The sequence below is a fragment of the Malania oleifera genome, chromosome 12, assembly GCF_029873635.1.
Source record: "Malania oleifera isolate guangnan ecotype guangnan chromosome 12, ASM2987363v1, whole genome shotgun sequence".
NCBI classification, from domain to species: Eukaryota; Viridiplantae; Streptophyta; class Magnoliopsida; order Santalales; family Ximeniaceae; genus Malania; species Malania oleifera.
In genome coordinates this window covers 50,967,987-50,994,913 of record NC_080428.1, presented here as the reverse complement: position 1 = coordinate 50,994,913, position 26,927 = coordinate 50,967,987, and the positions used below count along the sequence as shown (strand labels likewise).

The 26,927-nt window shown below is 36.5% G+C and overlaps 1 protein-coding gene across 7 annotated transcripts in view; it reads right to left on the bottom strand.

Annotated features, from left to right (window-relative positions):
- Positions 1-26,723, bottom strand: part of LOC131143702 (uncharacterized protein YNL011C) — a 79,985-nt gene extending 53,262 nt beyond the window's left edge. For 5 of the 7 annotated variants that reach the window (XR_009133659.1, XR_009133656.1, XR_009133655.1 and 2 more), the window contains exons 1-3: positions 26,464-26,673; positions 23,991-24,107; positions 3,970-4,102 (exon numbers count right to left, since the gene is read on the bottom strand). Coding sequence is in view for 2 of the 7 variants with exons in the window: in XM_058091956.1 (XP_057947939.1) it covers positions 3,970-4,102; positions 23,991-24,107; positions 26,464-26,632 (419 nt within the window). In the remaining 5 variants the exon portion in view is untranslated. Of the gene's footprint in view, positions 1-3,969; positions 4,103-23,990; positions 24,108-26,463 lie in introns of all 7 variants that reach the window. The other 2 variants (XM_058091956.1, XM_058091957.1) reach the window with 1 other exon arrangement.
- Positions 26,724-26,927: the final 204 nt, after the last annotated feature.

Sequence of the window (26,927 nt, the reverse complement as noted above, 5' to 3'; positions counted from 1 at the left end):
CATGTTTTTGGATCCCATAGACACAGAGGCTATAGAGCACAGTGACAGAGCACCCAATTCCATGGATGGTCATTTCACACCCTATTCTTTCCTATCACCGACCTTCTAACCTTTTCTCATTCAAGCATGACACACATATCACCAAAAGATTCCACACTACACCATTAAAACACACTCCAGCACTTTTGCATCTCAAACTTGTGCAAGAATCCATCCCAGAGCATTTTGATCCGTACTTTTCTATGGATTCCTTCTTTATCAGTTATATTTGCTTGATTTACAAATGATCTTGGGCTATTAAACGATTCCCATGCAAAATAATTTTCTATCTGCATTTTTCTCTGGAATTTTTTCAGATCCATCATGCATGATCTGGTTTTGACCTTTAGTTTGATCTACAATTTGATATGTAATTGTATTGTTTGCTTACAAAATCAATCCAATTCCAGCATGCAATGTAATGCATTTCTTTGTGATTTGTTATTTTTTAGTGACTTTTTTTGTTCTCTGCTATTTTTACATTAATTTTATTTTTTGGGATAAGTCAATATCTGAAGTATTTAATTGAGAAATTGTTATTTTCTTTATATTTTCTTTTGACTTCTAGATTTTAGAAAATATGTATATTCTGATGTTTACCAAATGTTCAATCAAACTCTAATCCAATTCAATAATTCAGAACTTGATTCAAATCTCACAACTTAACATCTAATTTAAAGATAAAAAAAAAAATGCTGATAGCAACAAAATTAACAAATTTTAAAAAAAATTAAAAAAAAAACAAAAAAACAAAACAAAACAATGGAAACAACAGATGCATTATTCCAGCAGCAAGCTTAAAATAGGGTTTTTGAGACTTGGACCTACGAACAGATATAGGAAATACGCAGAATCCCAAGGATGAAATTTTTCTTCGTCAAGTACAAAGTGAAATCTCAATCCTTATTCACCTGCTAAAGAATTTTTCAACTTGTTCTAAAATCAAATAAAAGACAAACTGATCACATTGGTGCTGGAAATGGAAAAGAATGCTTCAAAACTTCATTAGGGAAACCAAGTGCAATGGAAGAAATGTTATTTTATTAGAAAAAAGACAACTTTCTTTGACTTCCTTTTCTAAACCAAATTTTTGTGTTTGAGGAATTTTTGTTAACAAGTACCCTGGAAAAGCCGCAAAGAAGAGAAAATTTATCATCCAACAGATTTAATTTGGTGAGATGATGGCAGAGGATTGATCAGGGAGTTCTATTTTGATGTTGAGTTCAAGCACTGTTCACTGTGCCGTGGCACAACTACTGCTCATGAGTCCTGTTGCAGTAGCATTCATGAGGGTATTTTGGGATTATTTTTATTTTATCATGGATCCTATCTTATGGGTATTTGAGTCAGTATTTTCAAATATTTCTGGAATTTTCTTTTTTAATTGTGTCTGGCTGATTCTGTATGCTCAAGATTGGTTTAGCTTGGACGGTCGATATTTATTATTGTTAAGCTACCAAGAGGCGAGCATATATAAGCTTCGTACAATTTTTTTCCCTGGAATTGATGAATAAACAATTGTCTACATTTGTCGCAAAGCCAGTTATTTTTATTTTACCATGGATCATAACTTAAGGGTATTTTGAGTCATTATTTTCAAATATTTCTGGAGTTTTCTTTTTTAATCTTGTGTAGCCAATTATGTATGCTCAAGATTGGTTTAGCTTGAACGGTCAATTAATTGTTTCCAAACTAGGCTTGAATCCTTAATTATTTAGTCTTAATTCCAAACATTCCCCAATTTCTTTCACAAATCCTAACCCTAAATCAAATACCCAAATTTTCCTTTAGTTGTCCAGCATCAATTTGATATAAGAAAGTGTCCGCCATCATGTTTTCACATCATGAGAAGTCCTGCATGTCTACAACAATGTGTTGCAAGAACTTAATGGTGCACCACCAAGAAAAGTGCTTCACAATAGGGAAAAGCAGAAACTTACAATTTTTTTCTTTAATAACAAAAGCAGTGTTTTAGGGAAGAAGAGAAAGAATTACAGAATTAAAAGAGGACAAGAAGTCTTCAAGAGTAAATAAATAAATAACAAGAAAGAAAATGCAACTAGTTTATAAAAAAATAAAAATAAAAATAAAAACCCTTTTCTAGCCCTTTTCATTACAATTAATAGACCACTTCAAAGTTCAAATTGGCTACCATTGAGTCTATGACCATCACCTCCCTTGTGTCAGAGGCCCACATTGAAGGCCTGTCAGAAGTTTCTATCTTTGAAGATGATGGTATAAGCAAAGAAGCAGCTTAAATCAACACACCCATTCTGCTCATGGAATTCATTTAATAAGGACAAGAAGTCTTCAAGAGTAAATAAATAAATAACAAGAAAGAAAATGCAACTAGTTTAAAAAAAAAAAAAAATCCTTTTCTAGTCCTTTTCTTCACAATTAATAGACCATTTCAAAGTTCAAATTGGCTACTATTGAGTCTATGACCATCACCTCCCTTGCGTGATGCATCAGAGGCCCATATTGAAGGCCTGTAAGGAGTTTTTATCTTTGAAGATGATGGTATAAGCAAAGAAGCAGCTTAAATCAACACACCCATTTTGTTCATGGAATTCATTTAATAATAGACTATCATGGTTGGCAAACTAGCTATCAAAATGACTATCTTTATCTGACACGTAACTCCTTTTCATCATTAGTGATCCCTGACTAGCTTTTTCTCCAACCATTCCTCATATCATTCAGGCCCTCAAGAGTTAAAACTTCCATCTTAATCTCTCTTTAAAGCTTCCATCATTATTCAGCCAAGGGTTTCAGCTTCCTGGAAAAAGCTCTTTGTCAAGATGTTACATACTTATTAAGAATCTTGCACTCAGATCATTACATGCAGTATCAAAGTAAATGCCAACTAGCAGTGTAAGAAATGCAGCCACCAGAAACTGTGGATTCAATTAAGGCACTCAACAAGGTATGCATAGGTTAAAGGTTAACCTCTCCTCAATCAATCGAAGATGGTGAGCCCCATTTGATCTGCTGCACATCACCTAGCAAGCTGCTTGGATCATGACACATAAAGGCTCACAAGAGTGCAAAATTTCTGTCGGTTAGAATCTGCACTACCCTAAGACAACCAAAACAGGCCTTGAAATAACCAGAAATTGTGCTGAACTACACAGTTCAGTCTACCAGTCCTCAAGGGCAGTCAACCAGCTACCAAAGAAATGTCCCCCCACCCACCCGAAATTTTTTATGCACAATAATTGAAATTAACATAAATAACATCCAGTCTAGGATTTTAGCTTGGTGGAGAGCTCTTGTGGAGATGTAACACGCTTATTTGAGATCTTGCTCTTGGATAGGTACAAAGACCAGCCAAGCTAAATTTCTTCAATCAATTATCAGATGAGTACAATTGTCTTGCTATCTAACAATATCATTTTTTTTCAAACCTTAACTAGCTTTTAGCAGTAAAAATAATAAGAAACAAAAATAAAAAATGGTCAGGACTGAAGTGTCTAGGGTGGAGAGCAGGAAGCAGAAGCAGGAATGGAAATGATAGGAGCATCTAGTATGAATTGAACAAAAACACTTTGAGGACAATTATCTAAAAGAGAATAAAATATTACGATTCCACAAATTTCTTAGGCTTAAACAGTTCAATTCATACATAAACAAAATAAATTGAAAACCAAGATTCACCATCTCTAATTGACAATATCAGGAAAAGGTTTGCAGAAGGAACAATAAAATGTAAGCACATATGTGAGATGCATAATGGTGACAATGAGCATAAAGTGTAACTGGGTATGTGTTGAACTAAGAATGCTTAAAGCATTAAGCACTTGCAATGCATTCCACAATACACCCAAACATCTGCAACTCTCATTAATTCTGTTGATGATGCTAACAATTTCATAACATATTTTATACAATTGGAAATAGGCATTACTGTAGCAAGATCTGCTATAGTACCATTCTAGCTTGGCTTGCTGCGGATCAATGGACAAACGATGACCAAGCAATCTTCGGACAGCAAGAGCCTCAGAGGTACTTTGGTCAGACAATCTCAAACACCTTGACCGTATGTCTCCAACAGCTGGACCACCTGAAACATACAACGCATCTTCCAATTCATCTTAGGGAAATAAATTTTATCTTTACCTGATCGATAGCTTGGCAATTTGAACATACAACAAAGTTAATGAAACCTTCATGAAGATGGCACAAATTAACAAGCTTGATTTGGAAACTTTACCACATACTGTTCTATTTAGTCATTTTAGGAAATAGTTGTTTCCACTTAATTTCTTGGGTCATACAAAATCCATAGCACTATTGGTGTAAAATGGCACAAACTATGAAATGAATGAATCTAACAACAAAATCATGCTTATTTCTTTTCGTCAAAGGGGGATCTCTTTCTTGGGATTTCCATATTTTATAGGAAGCTCAATGAAAGAGAGTTTGATGAACTCATGCCCATGCTTAAGGTTCTGGAGTCTTTTGTTCCTTCAAATAGGGGTGATAAAGGGGTTTGGGACGGGGACTCTTCAGATATTTTCCTACTGAATCCTTTTTCTTTCCCCTCCTTAAAACTCCTTTCTCCAATCATTTTTCTTGGAGCCACATCATTTGGCGGGCTAGGGTTCCTTTTAAGATCCAAACATTCATTTGGATTGTGTCTCTCAATAGGCTTGATATGCATGACCTATTACAGTGCAGAAGACCCTATAACACCCTCAGTCACAATATGTGCTCCAGGTTCCATAAGTCCAATGAAACAAGCACACACCTTTTCCTTCATTGCTGGGTGCCTAACTATCTTTAAAATGCTCTCTCTTTTGTATTGGTGCAGCTTGGGTAGCTCCACCAGTCATAGGGGGATTTCCTGCAAATGAGCTATTGGGAGATTTCCTAGAAGTGAGATATTGAAGTTATAGCAAAACCAAAAGTGTAAGAGCTTTAAGGAGATGAGCAGTTTTTCCTACCTTATAGACCCTTTGGAACAAGAGGAATTCTAGAACCTTCAAGGATCATACACCTTCTTATTTGTTATGGGGAAGATTTTGTGTTTCTTGCTTGTTTTTGAGCTCATTTTTTTGGAGTTTTTTTTTTGGGGGGGGGGTGGAGAGAGATGTCACTGCCTGACCTGCAAAGGGATTGAAGGGCAGCTCTTTTGTAATTATTTATAAGTTTTCTTTAGCTCCTTTGGAGGACATCTATGATGCATGACAAGAAGCAAGACCTTGGGAAGATCCAAGTTGGAAGAATTGGATTGATAATTGTTGGGTTAAGTTAGTAGTTTATTATGTGTTTAGTATTAATTAGTATATGATTAGTAATGTTTGGTATCATTTCTATTTTTTGCTTTTTGTTTTCATTTGTGCACGGTGAAGAAACAAATATAAACTCTTTTTATTTTTAGCTCTTTGTGAAAAAAACTGAAAATCAGATTTCATGATTTTTAATTGTTTTGGGAACTTTCAATAATCCAAAATTAACTTTTTTTGTATTAATCATTCACTTTATATATAATTTTTTAATTAAAATTAAAATTAAATGATTATATAAATTTAAAATATAATTAAAATAAAAATGTCCATAAATTTTCAAAAAAAAAAATAATACATAATAAAAGTCATTTACAAAATATTTTTACTATTATTCAATTGCCATGTACAATAAGATTGTCCTTGTAAAGTGAATTTTGAAATATAATAATTCAGTAAAATAAATATAATAACTTTATTTTTATTTAGTATTTTAAATTTGTATTATTTCGTACTTTTATCATTTTAGTCATAGTTTTTAAATTGTTATCTAATTTAAGGACAAAAATAAGCATTGGTTTAATCAAGTTTTTGATTTGTTTTAATTTTAGAGATATTAACCAAACAAGTTGCTAATTTTCTATTTTTAGTTTCTGTTTCTGGTTTTTAGTTTTAGTTTTTGGTTTTCATTTTCATAATTTTTAACAGTTATACCAAACGGCTTCTAAACTTTTAGTATTTTATCAATAATTTAAAAAAAAAAACAATTCGCGCATATTCTTTCTCAAATTAAAAAAATAATAATAATTAATTTAAAAATGATAATAATTTTTTTTTATAACAAAAGAAATTTATTGACAGATTAAGAATGTACAAACAGGAGAATAAGACATCTCCTTTCCACACTCTGGGTTACCCCAGAAAAAGTAGAAAGGAAAAAACAGAAAGTACAAAAAACAATCCAGAATTATCAGCACGCCCTAACAAATCAACAAGGAATGCCAATTGTGCTGAATATCCGAAAAAAACACCCCCTTGAAGTCCCCATTACCCACACACCAAAGAGAAGTCAAATAGTGAATCTTCTCCTAAACCAACAAAAATGACAGCTTCTTCCGTGAGAAAATATGTGTGTTTCATTCCATTCACAGGCCCCAAAATACTGCAAGGAAAGCACATTTCATAACCTTTACCTTCCCTTTTCCTACCAAAACCGACCAAATGATTTGCCAAAAACTCCCCACTCTCTGAACAAACCCAACATTCTCCAAAATAATTAAATAAATTGTTTCAAACCCTCCAGGAAAAATCACAATGCGTGAAAAGATGCAGACGAGTTTCTAAGCAGTTAAAACAAAGCAAGCATACATCCAGAGAGACAGCCCTCAAAGGTCTCCTAATTTGAAACAAGTTGTTGGTATTGATCCTTTCTTTTTTTTTTTTTGATAAACAAAGAATTGTATTAAAAGAGAGAAGAATGGATATCAGAAAATTAGAAATAGAAAGGAAAGAAAAAAGAAAAAGACAGGCAATAAGAAATCCTTCCTTTAAATCAATAGAAACTAGTTACAAAGAATGCAACCTAAACAGAAGACCGAACTCAGTGTAACAGGGCCAGCCAATCCCGCTGCAAGTCTTACAGAGAAACATGATGAAAAAAAACCATTTGCTGACACCCACAGTGACACAAGATATACCACTCTAGTCCAAAGCAAATTGTTAGCAGTAGCCACACTTTTGAATATTCTAGCATTCCTTTCCAACCAAACACACCGAATAATAGCCATAATGTTGCAACTTGCAACACCATAGAGCTTTCCGATCCTTTCCTTTTCCAAAACCCCTAAAAGTAATGGTATAAAAGGCCCTCAAAGTGTATGGGCAGACCCAATTTTCACTGAATATACCAAGTAAGTTACTCGAAATAGCCTATGAGAAAGGGCAATGAAGAAAGAGCTGTGAAAAAGTCTATTCACTCCTCCTACAAATGACACAAATCCCAGGGGATAAGGACTTATCAGGTATTTTCTTCCGAAGCAAATCTTTGGTATTAATTCTTTCAAGTATCGCAGTCCAAATAAAAGCTTTATTTTTTAGGGAGCTTTAGCTTTCCAAATCAAAGAATACAAAGCAAAAGGATCCACTGTAGAATCACAGTCAAGTAGGTGAAAAAAGATTTATAAGAGAATTCCCGAGAAGGATCTAAACTCCAAAGTCCAAACCCTATTATCAGTCCTCAAATGAACATGAAAAGAATCGAGCAACCCGGTCAAAAGAACCATCTCATTTAGATTTCTCCCAAATTGAAGTTCCAAGAATGCCCATCTTCTTGCAAAAGAAGAAAATTAGAAATCCGGGTGTCATGAAGATTCGATAATCGAAAAAGACAAGGGAAAATACTAGCCAAAGGCATCTCCCTGACCCAATGATCCTCCCAAAGGGGAATAAGCTCCCCATTACCCACTGTATAATGGACTTTACGAAGAAATAATCAAAAATCTGAGATACAAACTTCGAAAAACTTGAATAACTAGTGTTAATTCCCACTTTAGCATCCCACCCATTTTGCAGCATTCCAAATTTACCGTGAATTACATTATGTCAAAGAGATTTAGGTTCTAAGGAAAATCACCATAACCATTTCCCCACCAAAGAGATGTTTTTGGACACCAAGTTACCAAGACTCAAGCCTCCCCACCTTTTAGGCCTATAAACAGTCTTCCAACCTACAATATGATCTTTACTACCCTCTCCTCCACTTGACCATAAGAAATCCAGCATTAATTTCTCAAGCCTCCATGCCAATCTCATAGGGAATCTAAAAAATAATGGTTATACAAAGGGATGGAAGATAGACAAGCGTGGATAAGGGTAATACGACCCCTTAAGGTGAAGAATGCTTCTTTACACCCATCCAATCTCCTTGCCACTCTCTCAAAAGCAAGGTCTCAGAAAGAGTCCGCATTGGGATTACCACCTAGGGGAACATCTAAATAAGCAATAGGCCAAGTCAAAACAGCACAACCAGCTAGCCTAGTAAAAGAATCCACATTAATACCTACACCCACTAGAGTCTAGACTGAGTCATAGAAAAATTACTTTTCAGCTCGGACTTCTCAAAAACCTATACAATAGTCAACAAATTAGAGAAGCAACTTATGTTATTTGATAAGAAAATAATAGTATTATTTGCAAACTGAAGATGAGAAATGATGCATTTCTCATGATCTACCTTAATCCCCACCACCAACCCTCTATCTACGCCTCTCTTAATCATCCTACTCAAGACATCATCCACGATAGTAAAGAGAAAGCAAGAAAGAGGATCTCCCTATCTTGGACCCCTAGACCCACGAAACTAAGAATTGGCCTTGCTGTTTACTAAAACAAAAAAGACCATAGAAGATAGGCACCTTCTAATCCATCTCCTCCACCTCAAGCCAAAACCTTTTCTATTCAAAATATATCCAAGAAGCTCTAGCTCACCCTATCATAAGCTTTCTCAAAATCCAATTTCAACAAAGGACCCCTCTTATTCCTACGAACAGCATCTTCAGCCACCTCATTAGCTATCAAGGAAAAATCTAAGATCTATTTACTACCTATAAAAGCACTTTGGCTAGGAGGTATAGTGCCTCCAGAACAATAGCCGACCTCTTAGATAACACCTTAGTCAAAATCTTATAGACACTAGATACCAAGCTAATAGGTCTAAAGTCCTTGACTCTAAGCGCACCATCTTTTCTAAGGACCAAGGTAATAAAAGTGGAATTCAAACTCCTCCCTACCACTCCATTGTCAAAGAATTCAAGAAAAACTTTGCGGGCTCCCTTTAAGGTCTCCCAACTATCCTAAAAGAAAGCCATAGTAAACCATCTGGCTTAAGAGCCTTTTCTCTATCCATCTCAAAATTCATGCTTTTAATCTCCTCTTCCTCAAAAGGTCTCTCTACCGAAGCAGCTTTCTAGTTGATATAGGATGCCAATCCAGCCCCTCAATCATAATTCTACCCTCATCCTTCTCTAAAAAGGGATTCTTGTAAAATTCAGTAATCAAGCCAGCAATACAGTCAAGATCCCTAATAACCTCTCCCCTATCATTCTAAAGTTCTTTAATAAAGTTCCTTCTTCTTTTTCGCCACCCATGGAAAATCCTAAAATGACAATCCCCATTCCTAACCCAATTCATTCTAAGTTTCTGTCTCCAACTCATCTATTCTCTAAAAACAACTTGTTCAAACTCATTAGACAATTGGACTCATCTACCAACAAAGTCCTCAGAAAAAGGTTCCTCCTTAGCTAATCTATCAGTCGCACCAAATTCCTAAAGAATTTTTTTTTTTTCCAAATCAAACATCACTAAATGTCTCCATATTCCAGTTTTTTAACTTCTCTTTCACATATCTCAATCTTTACACAACAAAAACCTTCCCAACCTTCCATGTGCACAACCCACCAATCCTAACCAAGCTCTGAAAACCCAAATGAGTCAACCACATGTTTTCAAATCTAAACGGAGTAGAGCCACACTTAACAGAATTAGATTCAAGAACTAAAGGACAATGATCAGAAATCACTCTATGGAGTACTCTTGAGTAGAGGTGGGAAAAGTATCTTCCTAGTCAATGGTAAATAGAAACCTATAAAACCTAGTAGCCATTGTCCTATTGCCATATGAAAACTAAGTAAACCGGGCATTTGAAAGTGGAATATCCCTCAAATCACACACTCCCTAATCAAAGTATCCAAACCCCTCATGCTTAAGGAGATTATGGAACCTCCCAATTTCTCATTAATGGGCCTAATAACATTAAAGTCACTACCTAAAAAACACCAATGAGGGGAACACATTCTAAAAATTGCAGCTAATTCATCCCAAAACACCACTGACCCTTACCTTTGACATCTAAATGAACAAAAGCAAAAAAAAGAACCAATGAGAATATCCAATTTGCTTGCAAATCTGGTGTCCCAAATTATCACAATATACCCGGAAGAACTTGTGGATGCTATGTAGAGCCAATCTTTGAATCTCGAATCTAGAGTCCCAAATGCTCCTAACAAGAAAACCGCCTACCACCTCTAACTTAAACTCTTGAAGCAAAACTAGGTCTAGGGCTACCTTAACAAAGATATCCTTAATCTGACAACTTTTACTAGGGCAGCCCAGACCCCTAAGATTCCAACTCAAAATCTTCATTCTACCACCTTACTGCCCCTAACCCTCCATAGTTAACCCTTCCCCCCTCCATAGTTAATGTTAGAGGCTAATTTTGCAGTTCTTTATCCTCTCATAGCTTATAGGGGAGAAAACAACCTTAACAGTCTGGCCTAAAGGATTAACTAGAGAGCAACCCAATCTGTGTATAAGCTCTTATGGGTCCCAGCTGTCCCTCTCATCTTCCAATGGATCAAGGGTTAATGTCTCTCCTACAGCACCTAATTCCCTTTGGCAAGAAAGGTAATTCACGATTAGGTCAGCCATAGGCATAGGCAGGATACCTTTGCCAAAATTAAACAACTCATTCCAAGCTTCAGAATTTATAGGCCTAGAATTAGGATTAGTCACAGGATGGAACAAAGACTGGGAATAGAAAGAATTATACATATAAATGCTAGCAGTCAAAGCTTCCTCATCAAAAAGATTCCTCGAACCTATAGAAAAGCTTGAAAAAACCTCACCAGATTGCTCAGAATAGACAGACCTGTTATAATTCCCTACCTCCATCTAAAAGCCTCTTGCTTCGGATTTTCATTTTGATCTTCATCCAAACTTTTTTTAGATCCTCAGCAGCCTCTGAATTTTCCGCATCTTTTAGCTGAGATGAAATCAGACAAACATCCTCATGTTCCCAAATCTGTTCTAGTAGCAAGTTGTTATCATCTTTATACCAATCTTCCAATTCAACATCAAAATAGGGAAGACTGCATCTTTGTGTATTAGACTTTGATTTCTTCACGTCAAATTCCCTGCCCATCTCCATGCTTGAAGTTCCTGTATCTTCCACAAGTTTCTCTAACAATCTAGCCTTCTTTGTAAAATCTTCCTTATTTGCATGAATTGAATATTCTTCTGAAACCTTGATAACTTCACTTGTGGTCTGATGGAAAGAGGGACGAACAATAGATTTCTCTCTCATGTCGTACTTTCAGAGATTCCTCCGATTCTTCCCGTAATTCTTCCATACTAGTTGGGAACTTGGGATGCATCATGCATGGAGCCACCTCCGCAGGTTTCTCCTCCCTCCTTGATCTCTCAAGCATCTCCGACTCTCTATTTGATCTCTCTGGCAGATTCAGCACCCACGTGATTTTGTCTCCGTCTCACCAAAAGGCAGTAAACTCAGGCCCCCATCATTCAGAGAAGCCCCCTCAGAGGATCCTAAGGTTTAGTTAAGTTGGGTTTCTCTCTTTCCACCTAGATTACACCTGCTAAGCCAGCCCATTTTTTCTTCCTCATGCCTATCAGATATATAGGCTTTAGAGTAAGTCCTCCAGGCCCAAAATTTGTAATTTTTTTTTTTTTTTTTCCACTTCAATTACCTTCAGCCTAGCTTTCAAAGCAACAGCCCTAGGAGGAAATATTTTAAAATTTGAAAACCCAAACTTTTCAAAGTCAACAATTTCCTGTGAAATGAGCAACCTTAGGAGGAAATATTTAAAAAATTTAAACAGCTTCAGGCCTAGATACTGCCCAAAAATCTCTCCCTGCCAAATCCACACTTTTCAAACTCAATGACTTTCCTGTGAAACCAACAACCTTACAATGAAATCTTTTAAATTTTGAAACAGATTTGGGCTTAGATACTGCCCAAAATCTCTCTCTCCCAAATCCACACTTTCCAAACTCAATGACTTTCACTGCTGAATTTTCCAACTGGAATCACCATAATTCCTCCATCTCCGACAATAGAAACTCCATCCTTCGCAACCCCTGCATAACTAGGCTCATTGGGGAGCCCATTATACAAAAGGCTCTCACTTCTCTATATCCTGGGAACCACAATTCTACACAAAATCCCCAGTATTTTCCGTGCATTTTGTTGTAATATGCCTTCATCTTCTTTCAGTGATTAGCAGAAAATCCACCACCCTCAAGCCTCCTTTCCGTCTGGAATTCTCAAAGCGAATCTTCCCCCACAATACAGTAGTTTATCGATAACAATCATAAGTTAAAATTTGTTTGACACCAAGCGAATGATCAAAGAACCTTCCGGGTTTCTAGTTGTTTTCACCCATGGATAAATGGAATTTTCTGTCCAAAATTAACAGAATTGTTGTTGAATCCATTTAACTTCATTTAGCAATAGGCAATGAGATTCTTTGTTCCCAAGATTTCTCCAGTATTCTAAGAACCCACTCAAAGGAAAATAGCTTCTTATCTATCTTGACTGAGGAAGACATAGCAGAAAACTTCAAGTAGACTGTTTTTTCCTTTCTTTTCTTTTTTTTTCAAATCTGTTGTTTCTCCTTTCCCTTCTTTTCAACTTTCCTTTTGTTTCTTTTCTTCTACAAATTGAAGGATTAAGCCATAATCAACTAGATGGCAAGCCTTTACCGAAGATCTTCAACTTCCATATCCACTAGCAAACATATTCGTGTTGATCCTATTTAACACAACCAACCAAAGAAAAGCTTTGATTTTAGGTGGGATGTTAGCCTTCCAAATAGTTTTATAGAGAGGAAAAGAAAAAACAGTACTAGTCAAGAACTCACAAAAAGATTTACAGGAATAAGACCCTAAGGGATCCAAGTACCAAGATCGGCTATCAGCTTCCAAAGAGACCCAACAATATTCAAAATGACTTGACAAAGAGGATAAATCTTCTGTTTCCCTATCATTCAAGGACCGGCAAAAGTGAAAACCCATAAAGGTAAAGTACCACCTGGCTCTACAATAAAAGAAGAAATGGATCCATCCTGTCCTAAGCTCAAACAAAATAGACAAGGAAAAGAGGTGGACAAAACAACATTTCCCAACCCAAGGTCTCTCCAAAATTGGATATTGCAACCCCAACTTAGAAAAAATTAAGTGTGGGGAATAAAGAGAGGATAAATCTGAGAAATAGCTTTCTACAGACTTTCCAAAGAACATCTAGGACCCAAATTAGTATCCCACCCATTCTGTTCAAGTCCAAACTTGTCTATAACAACTTTACCCCCACAAGAATCCTCTAACAGGAACTGCCAAAGCCATTTGGCCAAGACATCCATGTTTTTAGAAGCTAAATTTCCATGACCCAAACCACCCTTCCATTTAGACCTACAGACCACCTTCCACCTCACCAAATGGTCCCTAACATTCCCCCCCCCCCCCCCCCTTCCCCCCCATGAACAAAGGAAATCTCTCATAATTCTCTCAAAATTGAACGAAACCCCCATAGGAATTTTGAAAATAGATAGAAAATACAGCAGGATACTAGAGAGATAATCCAAAATGAGAGTAATCCTACCTCCTAGACAAATACTAGCACCTTTCCACCCATATAAACGCATAGACAATCTATTGACAGCTGGATCACATAAATTTGCAAATCTAGGGTTAGCCCCCAAAGGAAACCCAAATAGGGGAGCAGCCAAGCCAATGCAACACATCCTACCTCTGAGGATAACTCCCTAATGCACTCCATTGGCATATTAATAGCCACAATACCACTCTTCCCCATATTAATCTTAAGCCCCGATGCCCTTTCAAAAATATGGAAAAGCCCCAAAATATTCAAAAAAGTTGGCTTATGGCCAGAAAAAGATAGTGTCGTTAGAAAACTGAAAGTGCGAAACCATTACTTCCTCCCTCCCCACTCCTAGACCTTTCACTAAACCTCTATCCACAGCCCTATCAACCATCCTACTCAAGGCATCCACCACTAAAAAGAACAAAAATGGGGAGAGTTGGTCCCCTTGTCTAATCCCCCTCATAGCCCTAAACCAAGATTTAGCTTACCGTTCACCAACACCAAAGCAATGCCACCGAATACAAGGCAGTTTCAGTCCTCCTTTGCTATGTATCATTAATATGATGGTAGCTGCAAATGCCACCATCATATTGCACACAGAGAGCATCAGAAACACGAAATCAACATTAGCTTCTTGGAGAGGGATTGCTTGAAATCTTGCATCCAAAACAACAACATTAGGATGAAAAGGAAGGAGATGACTAAGGTCAAAGACAAGGCAAGGGAGAGGACGTTGGAGAGGGTGAATGTTGGTGATTTTAGTTAATAAATTGAGTAGTTGGATTGAGTTAGTAAACCCATTTGAACCCTTTTAATTAATGGATCAAAGTGGGGGACCAATTAAGAGCCATTTAAATAAAAGTGCTCACCCTTACCCATTTATTTAAGATGCGAGTATGGGTGGGTAATGGATATGGGAACCAAAGAGGAACAAGTTTGGCATATTCATTTCTTTCTTGGAAATTAACTCAAGCCAAATGGAGATCTATTTAAAAAAGATTTTGTCTCCAATGGTACTGCTGCCAAGGAGCTTGACTGAAGGATTATGCCTAACATCAAACTAAAGGCCAATGAAGGGGTGACCTCTATTTGATCTGTGGCAATCCCATTTCCCACTCTGGTTGCACCATCGCCACCTATCAAAATGATTAAGTCACAGAAACGGCTCCAAGAGGTTAGATCTTGCCCTTGCAGCGACTAGGATATCATCATCTCAATTTGGACCAACTCTTTGCCGAGTGAAGGATAGAGGGATCTCTTGGAGAAGACGATTGCGATGTGCTCGTCCACTCACATGGTGGAATAGGAAGTGGGGAGTGGCAAACAGCTGTTCAGCAACTTTTCAAATTTATATTAAAAGAAAAGGAGGGAGGATGGAGGTGGGGCATCTCTAGGTCCAAGCTGCTTAAGAACTTCAAAGGGTGAATGAGCCAAGTCTTTAGACTACAAGTTCAAATCCCTTTAATCTTTTCTCTAAAGACAAGGGCCCTTCAGCCTGCAATAGCCTAAAATCATGATTTAAGCCCAAGATGTCCCCATCCCTATAGCTGAAGAACCTAAATGCCCAACAAGCCCTAATTTGAGAGTCGCCCTAAGCCAACAACTCTCTAAGCACATATTCTTTTGATGACCAAAGAATCAAGATTGGGATAGTAGAAAGTAACAAGGATAACACTTATCACTTGGCCTACCAAAAAAATTTAACAGATCCTTCATCATCAACTCAATGAAATATCGTAAAGTTCAAGTAAGGATAGTGTCAACATGTGCGGACCATGGATTCGATGCCTCATCAAGAATGGTGATCTAAAAATGATTTTTATGGGCTTTATTTGCTCTTTTAGGATCCATGGGGTCATCACTAACCTTTATTTACATTAGATGTAGTTAGATCCCATAATTACTACCAATTAATTGGTCTCTAAGCTAACCAAGGTCCAAGGAATCGATAGTCATGGTCTACAACACTATAGCTAAGTTCGAGACTACGGTTATGCAAGGGGAAGGTACTAGCGTCCCCTATACACCCGTCACACAAATGGTGCCATCATAATTTTGGAATTTTCAAACAAAAATCACTCATGGTCATTGGTTCTTCATTTTAAACATAGGTTACCTTCCATTAATTTTGGTCCACCCTATGACCAATTGGTTTTCCGGTCAAGTACATAGAGCTTTCATCACTTCTAGAATCCAAAGATGATGTTATCACACCATTTTTAGGTTCTGTTGTTGGATTGATTAATTAAGAGTTTTCAATGTTAAACAATTTGTAATGAGGATAAATTACGTAATGAAGAGAAATCTACCACATAAGGCAAGAAAACATGAACTAGGGTACCAAAAAAATGTAATGCAATCTACAATCAAAGCAAACATCCAAATAAACCAAAGTTACGTAAAAGAAGATGCACTAACAAAGAAAGATGGCACTATAACCCCGTAAACAAGGAAATAAGATTAGATGCAATACTTTTTTTTTTATAAAAAAAGAAGATTATCATTAATAGATAAAGAATTTACAAGAGGGAGACTGAGATATCTCTCGAGACAAACTGAGACACTACAAGACTAAATAAAAAAAATTTTAAAATACCAAAGAAAAAAAGATATTATTAAGACATCGTGTTCCTCTAATCTCTTTGACACTCTTGGAAGCTTGTCTCTTTAAAAAATTCATAACCGACACACCACAGAGAGGCCAAGAACTTAACTTTTTCCCAAACCAGCATCTAGTTTAATTTTTTCTTAGAAAATATCCAAGTATTACGTTCCATCCATAAACCCCATAATACTGAGAAAAAGCCACACATCCATAAAGTTGCCCTATCCTTTCTTCTACCAAAGCCTACGAAGGATATTTCTAAATAGTTTTCCACTAAGGGAGGACAAACCCAGCTTTCTCCCATAAAACCAAAAAGCATATTCCATATACTCCAAGCAAATTCACATTGCAAAAGAAGGTGAGAAGCTGTCTCAAAGTTCTTGCAATAGAGCACACATACATTGGGAAAGAGAGCCTTCATACATCTCCTAATTTGCAACAAGTCATTAGTATTTATCTTATTAAGCACAACCAGCCAAGTTAAAGCCTTTATTTTAGGGGGAACCTTAGCCTTCCAAATAGTAGAGTATAGCGGGAAAGAAGAGTTGGAACAAATCAAAAATTCAAAAAAAAAGATTTGCAAGAAAACACTCCTAACAGCTCCAAAGACCAAGAACAAATATCCTTCCCCAAAGAAAGGTTACTCCCACTCAATAAAGATGACAATTCCAACATCTCCCTATTGTCGAGAGGTCTCCTAAAATGAAGATTCTAGGAAACCAAAGGACTCCTCAAGTCACCAACAAAAAATAGAAATGTCTTTATTTTGCTCATAACTTAGATGAAAGAGATGAGGGAAAGAAGTGGAAAATGGTGCATTTCCCACCTAATCTAGAAAAAGAAATTAAGGAAATTCAAATCTTAAACCTATTTGGAAAGATTTTATCTTCCTAAATTAAGAAATAAATACAAATAAGAGTAACAACTTTATGTACAAAAGGAACCCTTTTTGATTTTTCCACTTTTTCTAATTTCGGTGAATACTTTTAACTTGGAAACTCTAATATCAAAAGCAAGCCCTAGAGTCCCTAAAAACCCTAGCAAACAACCAAAAAAATTTCCTTGAATTTTTATGAAATTTTAATGATTTATTTATTGGCAAACAACAACAACCAAGCCTTAAGTCCCACTAGGTGAGGTCGGCTACATGAATCATTTTCCGCCAAATTATTTGATCATGGGCAATTTCCTCCGATAAATTCAGAGTTATTAAATCCTTACTCACTAACTCATTCCAAGTTATTTTAGGTCCTACGCCTCCCCTTTCTACTGCCCCTCACAGTAACTAATTCACTCTTCCTCATAGGCGCACTATGTGACCTACATTGTAAGTGCCCAAACCATCTGAGTTGTCCCTCCCTTATCTTATCTTCTATAGGAGCTATACCTAACTTACCAAAAATATGTTTATTTCTTAATTTATCTTTTAATGTTATACCACTCATCCATCTCAGTAAAAATGGAAAATAATAAATGAATGTTCTAATAAAATACTAATTAAATAAAATTCTACTTAATAATAGATAAGTTTTTTTTTTTTGTTTTCTGATTTTTAAATTTTTTTATTTACTGTGAGTGAAATATTATAACAATGAAGCTAGTGATGGTGATGGTAGTAGTAGTGGTAATAATAATAGTATTTTATTTTTATTTTTTTAAAGCGCTAAAAATATAAAAAATAAACAATAGATTTTTTCTCATTTTTAAATTTTTCTCAGAGTTTTTAATGAATTTAGAGCTAATTTTAACTAGTTAAAAGGAAACAGAAAAAATAAAAAAATAATAATAAATTTTAAAAATGGAAAAACAGCACGCATCAGCCCAAGCACATGGGGGTTGAACCCCTCTCATCTTCAACCTCCAAGCTGCACATGCCCAGCCAACAACCTGTAACTCCCCTCACTGCTGAGCACACACTGCCCAGTGCCTCATCATCGCCAACTGTTGCCCCATCACCCAATGATGCTGCTGGCGGCCAGGTGAGCTACCTCTGGTTCTTCTCCGTGTAAGTTGCGGCTGTACAGGGCCACTACACTCCTGTACTAGCGGCTTGCAAGTCTCCAGCAACCATAGACCACCGACAGCAGCCATTGGTTGCTGTAAAACATCCATGAATGGCTGTTTCCTTTTGCCCTTTTTTGGTTTGTCTCTTTATCCCTCCTCTTCCTCTGTTTATCCATGCATGGCAGCTGGGTAGCCATGTCAGACCATTGTAGCAACTCTTGCTGCCGGATTGATTGACTTTCCAGCAATAGCTTACTTTCTCTTCCCTCTCTATGCATGGTTAGCATTGAAAGTTGGTGCAGTCATGGCTGCTGGTCATGTAGTCACTGGATGTCCTCCGCCCAGAACTAAACAGGCACATTACCCCCTATGTGATCAGCTAGGTTGTAGATTGCATGTCTTTTATGTCGATGGGTATTTGTGAATGGCTATGGAGATTGTGAGGATGGGAATCATGGGATTACATGATGGTGGATGATGATAATGGAGATGGTGATGAAATTGTTACATAGACCATCATGATTCTAAACATATAAGGCATAAAACCATAAACCCACTCAAAAGCACAAAGAACACTACTCATTTGTGGCAGTCTCATCCTAGGAAAAATATGAACTAGAACAAAGGAATGAAGTTTGAACCAAAGAAAACAAGAGTCAAGTTACAAAGCATATACTAGAATATAGGTGAAAAGACAAACCTTGATTCCTTCTTCTAAAGTCCTTCCAAGAACTCCCAAGAAAACCAAGATTACCAAGCTTCCAAGCTCTCCCTTTTAATATGCTATATCCCAACTCTTGAATCTCAACAAGTTCTCCTTCAAACTCTTAAGATATGAACGTGTGTATCCAATTCCCTACCCTTGAACGTATGCTCCTCTTCTCCCCAATGTATGTCTCAACGTGTATTACCCCTCCTCTTCTCCATGTGTGTGTCTTTGGACCCCTAGCTTCCTTTCTATAAAGCAGAGGGAGCTAGGGCGTTGCCCTATTTGTCCCCTTTCCAAAAACACCCTTAAAGTTCAAGGAATCTCCTTTCCTGGTCCAAAAAGGATGTTTGGAAACTCTTTTCCTTTATTCTTAATGAAGAATGGTATCTAAATCAAGGATATCCTCCTATTTTAATAATAAGAGTGTGTAAGGACTCACAAATGTGAAATTGAAACTTGAATCTCGACCGACCTCCCAAATACACTTTCTAAAACTCAAGAAGAGATTGAGGCCCTCTATTTAGTTGCTCTTGGTTCATCTTTTGCTCTCTATTTGTTTAATTTCCAAAGAATTAATTGAAATTTTGGCTAAACTGACACTAGACAAAATAGGGTGTCAACAGAAAAAAAAAAAAAAAAAAAAAACCTCATAAGATAGTCTGGGTCAGGATTTCTCTCCGAATCAGGAATTATCCGGATCAATGATAAAACTACTTTGGATTGAAGTCCTACTGTCATCCAATCACCAGGCTTAAGAAATTGCAGGGTTTGGACAGTGCAGTGAACATTTAAGGAGCAGATCTTAAAATTGGGCTCTGCATTAAACCAAGCTGACCAGTAAGGCTATTGGAGTTCTTCCTTTTATGACTTTGAAGCATGATTTTCAATATCAGTAATTTGGCTGAAATTTCAACTGAATTTTAGATTTAAAGAGCATTTGAAACGAAATCAGGTCTCAATGAGGAGCAAAATTATTCAGAGTCATCCATTTAATATTTTGCAAAGTCCCATTTATATTTTCCATTATTTATAATACGTTTCCAGTGTTCTATAAATCAAAACCAAAATTCCAATTGAAACTAATTCCATAAATTGAGAGAAATTTCCATGGAAATCTCGAACCTTTAGTCCTTGATTTTTGAAGAAAAAGCTTTCAGTCCCTTCAAGCAAATAGAGAGGACCTGAGCAGAAGAAGGCAAATTATGTCTCAAGAAGAACCATGAATAACGATAAGAAAAGAAAAACAAACAGGGAGCTGAAAAGGCTAGATTTTTCTGTTAATCACGAAAGAAAGGTAGAAATCTAATGCTCTAAGGAGGTTGGGCAGAGCAGCGGTTCCTACTTGAAACCATGGAGATACACTTATTAGAATACCACTTTTCCTAAAAGCCTAGGCTATTAGGTTGTGGGCCAAAAATGTATATCAAGCTTTAACATTCCCCGCATATGCAGCCCAACAGCACATGGAGTGGTAAATGAACGAAAAATAACACCTCTTATAAGGAATATAAAAATTTTTAAACATCACATAATAAATGCAAACCTATACTAGAACCCAAGACCTCCTGGTAACCAGCTTTGATACCATGTTAGAATACCACTTTACCTAAAAGCTTAAGCTGTTATGTTGTGGGCCAACAATGCATATCAAGCTTTAACAAATGTCAGAGGCGCTAAAAGAATCAGAATAAGAGGTCTGTTGTGGAATGCTTTCTGAGAGACTGTGACTTGCTGGTTGTGTTGTAGGAAACTAAATTGGAGGCTATTGACATGAGATTTCTTTTTTGCAAAAATAGAGAGAGAGAGAGAGAGAGAGAGAGAGAGAGAGAGATTTCATCGAGGAAAAGGATAAGATATCTTAATAGAAGTAACATGACTTGCTGGTTGCGTTGTAGGAAACTAAATTGGAGGCTATTGACATGAGATTTCTTTTTTGCAAAAATATAGAGAGAGAGAGAGAGAGAGAGAGAGAGAGAGAGAGAGATTTCATCGAGGAAAACAAAAAGGAACAAAGGAAAAGGAAAATGAAAACCAAATTCACATCAATAAAGCCATTCAATCACGCTAGAAACCCACAAAAACAATCAACCATGCAAGAGATCCACAGAAACAAGTCCCCCCAATAAAGCAGCCAACAGAAAAAGCCAAAAGAAAAGCCAAAATATGGATTCTATCCGGAAGCATTGATAAAGCCAAACCCCTTCCATTGAAAGTCATGCATTCCTTTCCAAACAAATCCCCTACAGAACAGCGAACGCACATTCCCACAACCTACTAGTAGCCTTAATCTTGCCAAAGAGTCTAAAAGTAGTCAAAAAATCCTACAAACCCCAAGCTCAAAACATAAGTCACACAAACCCAAAGATCATGTCTTATTGGGCCTCCTAATCTGCAGCAAATTGTTGGTGTTAACTCTATTTAGCAGTACTAACCGAATAAATGTCTTTATCAGAAGGAACTTTTGCCTTCCGAATGCTACGATTAAAAGAAAAAGACAAAAAGTACAAAGAAAAGGGATAAAGAGAAAACAAAGTCACATCAATAAAGCCTATCAATCACACTAGAAATCCAAAAAACAAGTCACCCCTCCCCCTTAAAGAGGCCAGCAGAAAAAGCCCAAAGAGAAATCTGGATTCTTTCCAGGAGCAATGATAAAGCCAAACCCCTTCCATTGAAAATTTCACAATCCTCTCCAACCAAATTCCTCACAGAACAGCTAACGCACATCATTGAGACCTACTAGCATCCTTAATCTAGCCAAAGCCTCTAAAAGAAGTTGGCATAAAATCCTACAAACCCTGAGCAACTGTAGATTACACACACACACAGATGTTTATCAAAACTCTCAAAAAAAGACATAGATAACACACATCCAGTGATAATGTCTTATGGAGCCTGCAACTCCGCATCAAATCCTGGGTGTTAATTCTATTGAGCACTACAAACCAAATAAATATCTAAAGGAACTTTCACCTTCCAAATACTACAATGAAAAGGAAAATAACATAAGAATAAACAAAGCTATCAAAAAATATTTACAAGGAAAGATCCCCAAGGCATCCAAAACCAAACCCCAAACTTTGCCTCCTACCACAAGGGCAACAAATATAAAACAGAGTAAGCAAAGAAAAATCTCCCCAACTTCTCTATCTTTTAGATTCCTACAAAAAAGGAAATCCAGAAAACAGATACAGTTAGCATTAAAAGAAGAAAAAGAAGCATTATGAATCATGGAGAGATGAAAGGCACAAGGAAAAACATAAGATAGAGAAACCATCACCCAATTTATACTAGGTGGAAAAATGTGTGTATGTGTGTACAACTGTACATGTGTGTGTGTGTGGAATGAACCTCCAAAGGATCTCACAAGCATTTCTGATTCCCTTGCAAGAATCCAATCCGTTCTTAATCGCTTCATCCCAAAGCAAGCTAACCTCCAAGATAAACCACTATAACCATTTACCCATCTGAGTTGTGCTTTTGGACACCAACTTACCAAGATCCATACCCCCCTCAGCTTAGAACAACAAACAACCTTCCAACTGACCAAATAACCCTTCTTCTCCATGACTCCTGACTAAAGGAAAGCTTGTATAATCTTCTCAATCTTACCTACAACCCCAGAAAGAAATTCTAAAAAAATAAATAAAATAAAAGTAAAAATATTAGAAGTAGCAAGACAAGCATGAATAAGAGTAATATGACACCCCCCCCCCCCCCGGGGGGATCCATTAAGATGCTCAGACAGCACAACCAGCTAAAAGGCCAGTGCTAAGAGTAAAGACCCATCCAAACTCATATTAATAGCATGAATACCACATTTACCCATATTAATTTTTAAGCAAACCGCCCTCTCAGAAATATGTAGGATAGCAAGAACATTCGTGAACCCATAAGATAGGAGAAATTTAGTATAACTGCAAATAGACGCAACAATCCTCTTGTTCCCCAAAACACTCCCCTTCACAAAACCTCTATCCACAGTCCTAGAACATCAACAGCAGGCATAAACAGAATCAAAACTGGTCATAAACCTCCTCAAAATCCTGAATCTTTTTTTTTTTTTTTTTCCTTTTGATTGTCTAAAGGATTTCTCATCATCCATGTATATTCTATAACCTTAGAAAAAAAAATATTTCTATCAAAAATTTTTCCTCGTTTGTTTTTTCTTGATCTTCAATACTATTTGTATATATTTTCATGTCAAATGCTGCTTAAGAGAGAGAGTTAATACAACAGAAAATTGTTTATCTTCTCAACTTCTTTTCCCTCACAAAATCCTTGATCCAAACAGGGGGTCTTAAGTTTACATATTGTTGATTAGAAGATACATTTGAACACCCTAACTCTCTCTCAACACTTTTTGAGAATATCTTTCATCTTTTCTTGTTTTGAAGAGAGGAGAATGCATGAAAAATCATAAAAAGTAGAAGTAAAATGAGATTAAATTCCATGGAAAGTAGGTACCAAATGCCCAATGCAGAAGTTGACTCCAGTAACAAGTGTAGTAAAATTGCAGAAACTCATTGGAAGTTGCATTTTTCCATCAACGCTATGCAAATTGACAATTCATTTGAGAAGTTTACGCTGAACTTGTTCCCACAAAGACAAAATAAGGACTCCAAGGTCTGTCTCAGATATTGCTCTCATGCAATTTCACCAGTCTAACCTGTTTCTTTCATCCCCCACTTGCGTTCCTTTTCACAGCACTAGAGGGTGACACAAGCATTTTTAAAATTTTTGACAGAGAGGGCACAGAAGATGGCAAAAGTTGAATTTTGGGCATTAAAAGTATTTAGAAACAAAGTCAACATGGAAGAAAAAACGAGATGCGAAAATGCCTTTTTACTAAATATAACTCCATGGGTTAAAGGTGTCCTCTCATGACAAAGATTAGATAAAAGAAATAAATATAAAGAAAGATGAGCCCATGTAATTTACAAAACTTACCAAGCACCCGAACAATCTCAGCTGTACTTCCGCCATCATCAGAAACAGGGAGAACATGTGCAACACAAGTTGTTAAATTTTTAAGCTCTTCCACGACACCATTAAAGGCAGTTCCACCTGTAGCAGCATTTAAAAAAAAAAAAAAGGCAAAGCTTTAAGCAATAGCCATATTTAATCACTCAAACCAGCAATTAAAAAGGTAAATATCATTGCATTTCTTGAGATACTGTAATAGAATCAAATAATGGAATACAATCTAAATAAAAGGTCTGCTTTTCAAACTAACCAAGAGAAATCACTGGAAAGAGTTATCTACTCTTTTCGTAGGTTGATTCATTTCATTGTCAAATTTAAGTTTAATATTATCACATTCAAGTTTGACGCCAACAAGCTGAAAGCTAATCATAATGTTCATAACTTTTAGGATATTGAATGAGGATGTGCAAATGCAAAATTTATTAAGCATCTCTGACCCTAACAGCACTAGGATCTTGAATGAGATTGTGCAAATGGAAAATATTACTAAGCATCTCTACTCTTACAGCACTATTTCTACAACATGGGATCACAGCAAAAGGTCTGTTATTTCTTCAAAAGATATTCTGAGGTAAATTTTCCTTAGGAAAAAAAAAAGAGACGAAGTAAGTTATAGAGATATACTTCAGAAAAATTTTCCTGTCAGAGGAAATGAAGCTCAACAAGAAACAAATTCAATCACTATCAGCTCTAAACCTTCCAGAACAACTTCCCAGGCAGGTATCAGTCATCTCCTTCTATGCATTCTGTACCTTCTACTTACAATTTAATGATGAGCTACCATTCAACAAAACATAGGTCCCAAAATAAGTCAGAATGGTGAGAACTGATTCATATAGCGGGGCCAGACAGTACAAACAGGCCTTTTGTTAGGTATAATTTAGTTTCATCCCACTTGTTTCAACAAAGTGGTCAACCATTATATTAGTTCAATTCTTTTATTATACTTCATTCATGACAATAAGCTTAAAGGAATTTGAAGTATGCTTGTTGTGTTTTTCCACCTTAAAATAAATAAATAATAATTCAAATAAATAAATAAATAAAAGAATGCTGCAATCTTGAGCTAAACAGATAAAGATTTTCAGATAGATGAAGTCCTAAGATGGTCATCAGTTTTTTAGGTTCATAAGCACTTAAAATGATTATATTTTGTTGGTAGCACATCCTTATTTTTCTCTAGAAAAAGAAGCAATCACTAAAGGCACCATGGGGGCGAAACCCAACTAAAAAAATTCAGAAAAAGAATCATCAGAATCAATGGGAATGTGAACATCAGCAGGTTGATGCCCACTAAACTGAAAATTGAGAATCATAATATATTTTGTAATAAATCAATTTTCAGCAAAGATGGAAAATGTCTTCGAATTCCTAGAAATGAAGAAAATGTCTCCTCCCTCGAAAGTGATGTACGTGTGTGCACCCACAAAAGAGTGGTCTGCAGGAGGGGGAATTTCCAAAAGAAAAGAAACCCATCACTAACTTGAAAGGGCCAGTTCAAAGTTCAGTGAATAAGATTATTTTCAGGCAACTCTAAGCTATGGAACATTTAGGGGTTGTCAAAGCCTCTTGAATGATTTTATTCATAGAGAATATTTCTTTACTTATACACACTTTCAGGTATGCAACAAAGAGAAAGGCTCACTATTGTATTGATTGGCTACTCAAAAGGGACTTTGGCTCTTTCTTCACCATGGTAGCTACAGTATAGACACTTGTAGCTCAACTAAATCCTCAAGAGATCTGTCCGGAACTTAACTACCCACTTTTAAGATAAATTTAACTTATCAAGAATAGAAGACTTCAAGCACTGTCTACAGCTGTTGCCACAATCTCTCCAACTCTCTTAGATGGGGATGAGAATGCTACATTGTGTGCCTAAATTCTAAAGTCTTTTCTCGATATTGTGCCCTTTCACTCCTTAACTTGTTATAGTTAAAGCATTTTCTCAGTTCCTATTCATAGTTGTTCTCAGCATCAATGGCCACAACAAAAGAACAATCCCTCCACCATTGCAATATGTTGCTCTAAATTCATATTCATAACCTCTTTGTTTTATAACATTCTTCTTCTAAACCATTTTGAGTGTGCTAGGGTCTAATTGGGTGTTTGCCTCCTACTTAAGTAAACATCGAAGCATAGGATAGGATAAAAATTGAATATCTATTACTAAACCTTGAAGCATATGAGTCCACAACAGCCACCGTCAACCACTAGTTCCTGCATATACTACACTGCCCCGCTAATAATTTAAGTACCTTCTACATACAAATGTAAATTCCGAAAAAAAGAAGGGAGAAACATATAACATAAACATAAACATAAACGTAACCGTAAAGAGAAATGGAACATCCAAATTCAGAGCAGGAAAGAACGGGAATTAAAAAGGACGAAATCAGAGAATGAAATGAAATTGAATGAGAGAAAAATGGCAGACCTGAGAAAACGAGCAAAGAAGGCTTCTTAGCGTTAGGGCTAGGGTTGGTAGAGGAGTTGGAGTGTAAGGATGACATGGGGAGGGATCTGAGAGGAGCTTGAGAAGGAAGTTGTGAAGTCGTGAAGCACAGAGCCTTAAATGGCGGGGGACCCAACCAACCGTCCGCCATATTCCCGCGAACAATCCCAATCGCCCCCCACCCCTCGCCCCCCTCGCCCCTCCCCCGGGGTACTATAATTGCTGTAGTATAATCGCTATCCACACCCAAAAAAAAAAATACAGTAGAAAATGTAATCATTGAGTATTTTTGCTGCCAAAAATATCGATCTAACCTCTGGCGAGCTTTTCGAACCCAATCACCTGAAAAGAATAAAAATACAAGCGGCTTGGAGGACTTGAGGGACTAAGTAAGGGATGGGCTTTAAAAGTTTTTATGTAACAGTAAAGTGTGTTAGGATGAAATA